The 4,351-nt window shown below is 38.1% G+C and overlaps 1 protein-coding gene across 1 annotated transcript; it reads left to right on the top strand.

Annotated features, from left to right (window-relative positions):
- Window positions 1-863: 863 nt before the first annotated feature.
- LOC116348601 (neurogenic locus notch homolog protein 1-like) lies at window positions 864-4,343 on the top strand (the record flags this gene model as incomplete). Its single annotated transcript, XM_031779653.1, has 8 exons — window positions 864-998; window positions 1,069-1,254; window positions 1,377-1,682; window positions 1,751-1,849; window positions 2,384-2,710; window positions 2,860-3,195; window positions 3,264-3,596; window positions 3,838-4,343. Coding segments are annotated over 8 exons (2,228 nt in total), but the record flags the coding sequence as incomplete, so codon positions are not given.
- Between the last annotated feature and the right edge of the window lie 8 nt (window positions 4,344-4,351).

Below are 4,351 nucleotides of genomic sequence, written 5' to 3' on the forward strand. Positions count from 1 at the left end.
TTGGGGGTGATGGGAGGGGATGGGCAATGGCCTAAATGAAATGTGCGAATGAAATAAGCTATAGTTGGTCATACATTTGAGTGCAAAATTCCACACCCAAAAAGTGAAAAGTCGACTTTGTATCATTTTACCCTAATGGGGGGGCTCTGAACTATTGGGAGACTTGGGGTGAATGGGCTCGAGACGAATATCATTTCTAGGGTAATTTGGGATGCTGATTCCGAATTTCGAGGTTTCGGTTGAAAAAAGTCATGGGTGAAGGAGTTATGACCCCCAACCCCCCTGGGGGGTGGGGGGACTTGGAGGGCAGGGGTCCTAGAAAATTTCTCTCGTTATTCTGAACAACTTTGTAGTACAATATTTTTCGATCCGACCAAATTTTGACATGGTGGGGTACTCCCCTTCCTCCCCTATTTCGATTGGGCCCCCCTTATTTTCACAAATTTATTTTTCCGGCACATTATACCGATCCATATAGGTGAAATTGAAAACTTTTATTAACACTTCGATACCTTTACTGGTCAGATGCACACTGCGAAAGCAATGCTATCATCTTCATGATTTGTAGAAAACAATTAGAAAAAACAAAAATTTAACAATTGCCACAAGTGAATAGAGGTGACCGATTTCGCCGTTTACGGCTCATCAGCGCAGCTTGAAAGAATTCAAACCATCTGCGGATCGTGTCAATTCCAAACTGAAATAAATTAGTCAGTGATTTAAAAGACAAAATTTACTTGATATTCATGCACTTATAATTCGTTGTCAATAAAAAAAAAAAAATAATCATTTTCTAAATTACATGTAAAACACCAAATACAACATTCAAACAATTTGAATTCATTTTGACAATTTAATAAAAGGTACACAAGCCATTTGCGATGTTTCAAATCATATTCCAAGCTGCGCTTGCCCAGACGGATATTCAGGCGATCCATTTGTTTCGTGTCGATATGAGGCTCGTGATCCTGTGGTAGAACCATGTAATCCGAATCCATGTGAGTAACAAAATAGTATTCAATTATTCGACCGTTCGATAAATTCAAATATTTTCATATAATCAAACAGGTGGATTGAATTCCATTTGTCGTGTTTCAAATGGAGCGGCTGTATGTACTTGTCAACCAAATATGATCAGTTCACCACCAAATTGTAGACCTGAATGTGTTATTTCCGCCGAATGCGGTTTGCAAGAGACTTGTGTAAATCAAAAATGCGTCAACCCTTGCATCGGAACTTGCGGTCAATTTTCTCGTAAGTCGTTCTTCTTTCTCTTCAATTCAGAGTACTGCTTAGCCAAAAACTTCATTCTTATCTTCACAATTATCTTCGTTCTTTTGTTTACTAACAAATTGTGCAACTATTGTGTATTGCAGAATGTCAAGTCATATCACACAGGCCAATTTGTAGCTGTGCTCCAGGCTATACAGGCGATGCATTTACTCGATGCTTTAAACCACTTCCACCACCAGTACAACCAAATGAGAATCTTTGTATCCCGAACCCTTGTGGTCCTCACTCCGAATGTAAAGTGATCAATGAGAGTCCAGCGTGTTCATGTCTACCTGGCTACCTTGGCTCTCCGCCAACATGCCGCGTAGAGTGCTCAATAAATAGTGAATGTCCTGCCAATCGTGCTTGTATGAATCAGAAATGTGTAGACCCTTGCCCAGGAAGTTGTGGTAAGTTTTTGATTGAAATAAAATCGAAGAACGATGAACATTTAAAAAATTATCATGTCTTAATTCAGGAATCAATGCAAGATGCGAAGTGATCAATCATCGACCAGTGTGCACGTGTGACACACAATACAGTGGAGATCCATTCCAAGGCTGTTCGCTGGATCGAGGTAAGTACAATTTTGTTTCTTCACTTGTGCGTAACATCGCTGAAATGCCTTTTATTAAAAAACAACAACTTGCAAACACTTCTTACGTGAGAAGTTTCTATGCACAAATAATTACACTATTTCAAATTAAAATTATAATTTTAAGCTTGCTTGTGAATTTTAAACGAAGAAAATAATCTAACTATTCAGAATGAATAGATATTAGTTTTAAGTGAATCTCAAATTAATTCACAATATTTAAAAAAAAAACTCTCAGTCGATGCGAATATTATTCGTTATCGAAGCACAATTCTACACAATCTGTCTATAAAACTAACGTCGACTGAAATACTACATATACTTTTAAACTGTGATAATTTTACTACACTTAATAATGAATAACAACGTTGGGTTTCAAAGCGTCTTCTTCTCTCGATTTTAACGACCAATCTAAACAACACCAAACACTCCAAACTGACTCGCACCCAGTTAATCAACTGAAACTAACAATCTCTTGATCGAAATGAATATTCTATTATTGTCCTAAAATTCTAGCTCCAATTCCTGTTGAACATTTGACTCCCTGCATTCCAAGTCCATGCGGTACAAATGCCGTTTGTCGCGAAGAAAATGGCGTGGGTTCATGCCAATGTATACCCGAACACTTTGGCAATCCATATGAATATTGTCGTCCGCAATGTTTATGGTCCAGTGATTGTACAACGAATAGAGCATGTGTTCGGAATAAATGTCAAGATCCATGCCCCGGTGCCTGTGGAAGCAATGCAGATTGCAGAGTTGTCAACCATTTGGCATCTTGTAGTTGTCGAATTGGTTACACAGGCAATCCTTACAGTAGTTGTCACTTTATTGAACACGATCGTAAGTCTCTATCTTCATCATCCCCCTATACATACATTCTTTCTTCTATTAAAACTTTTCACGAAAACTCGTATAACCAAAGCACTTAACGCAAATATTTCAAAGACCAATTTGAGAAATCGTCCAAATTTTCCCTAATTTTTAAACAGCGGTTACAGTTGTTGACGAATGTCAACAAAATCCATGCAGCAACAGTTGTAATCCATGTGGTGCAAATAGTCAATGTCGCGTTAATAATGGCATTTCGATTTGTACCTGCTTACCCGGTTTCATTGGTAGCGCACCAGCGTGTAGGCCCGAATGTATTTCATCGCCTGAATGTAGTCGTGATAAAGCGTGTGTTAATCAGAAATGTGTAAATCCATGTGCAATAAATGTTTGCGGAACGAATGCTGATTGTCGTGTTAACAATCACAGTCCGATATGCACGTGCAGAAACGATTACACAGGCAATCCACTGATCGTTTGCAGTCCAATTCCATTAAGTATGTCAGATACAAAAAAATTATATAAGTCATATTCATAATAAAACAAAAACAAAAATACCTTTCAGCTTCACAAAATCCACCTTTAATTGAATACGATGATCCATGTTATCCGAACCCTTGTGGTCTATACTCACAATGTCAAGCATTTGGAAATTATCCGCAATGCTCTTGTTTGCCAGGCTTTTACGGTTCGCCTCCAAATTGCCATCATGAATGTGTATTGTCGAGTGACTGTGCGACTAACAAAGCTTGCATTCGAAACCATTGTGTTAATCCCTGTCCCGGCTTGTGTGCCGTTTACGCTCAATGCAATGTAATTAACCATTTTGCCGTTTGCACCTGTTTTGAAGGATATACCGGAAATGCCTTTGATAATTGCGAACCAATCCCACCGAAATGTAATTTCTTTTTACAATTTCATACAATCCCGAATTGAAAAACATCAGCAAACTTTCTTTACATTCTAGTTCTTTAGAAATTATTATTTTTCATTGCTCTTATTTTCTTCAGCTATCAATGATATAACAAAAAAATGAGCTTTTCTCAAACAAGAAGTTGATGTTTTTCGGTAAAATTCATCTAAAGAAAAAAATTAACTTATTGTCAACGAATAATATCGGTTTCTATTTGCTCTAAAAGATCAAGATACACAAGATAACTGCCATCCATCACCTTGTGCCCAAAACGCACAATGTAATAATGGAGTGTGTACGTGCCCTCCTGGTTTGAAAGGCGATCCATACACTTTTTGTTCTCCAGAATGTGTTCTTAACAGTGATTGTGAGAGAGACAAAGCCTGCATTCAACATAAATGTGTAAATCCTTGTGAAAGTACATGTTGTGCACCGAACGCAAATTGTAATGTTTACAATCACCTTCCAATGTGCGTCTGCCCAACTGGAATGGAAGGAAATCCATTCATTCAATGCGTTCACCCAATCGTTCAACAAACTCCAATCGAAGAATATCATGGCTGTAGACCGTCTCCTTGCGGACCATACTCACAGTGCAAAGAAGTAAATGGTCATGCAGTATGTTCTTGTCTTCCAAATTATGTTGGCTCTCCACCAACGTGCCGAGCTGAATGCATAATTAATTCAGATTGTTTGAGCAATCAAGCATGTCAGAATCAAAAATGTATCGACGTTTGTTT

This window comes from Contarinia nasturtii, unplaced genomic scaffold (genome assembly GCF_009176525.2).
Source record: "Contarinia nasturtii isolate CC-2019 unplaced genomic scaffold, AAFC_CNas_1.1 Cnas_scaffold_2579, whole genome shotgun sequence".
In the NCBI taxonomy this organism is placed as follows: domain Eukaryota; kingdom Metazoa; phylum Arthropoda; class Insecta; order Diptera; family Cecidomyiidae; genus Contarinia; species Contarinia nasturtii.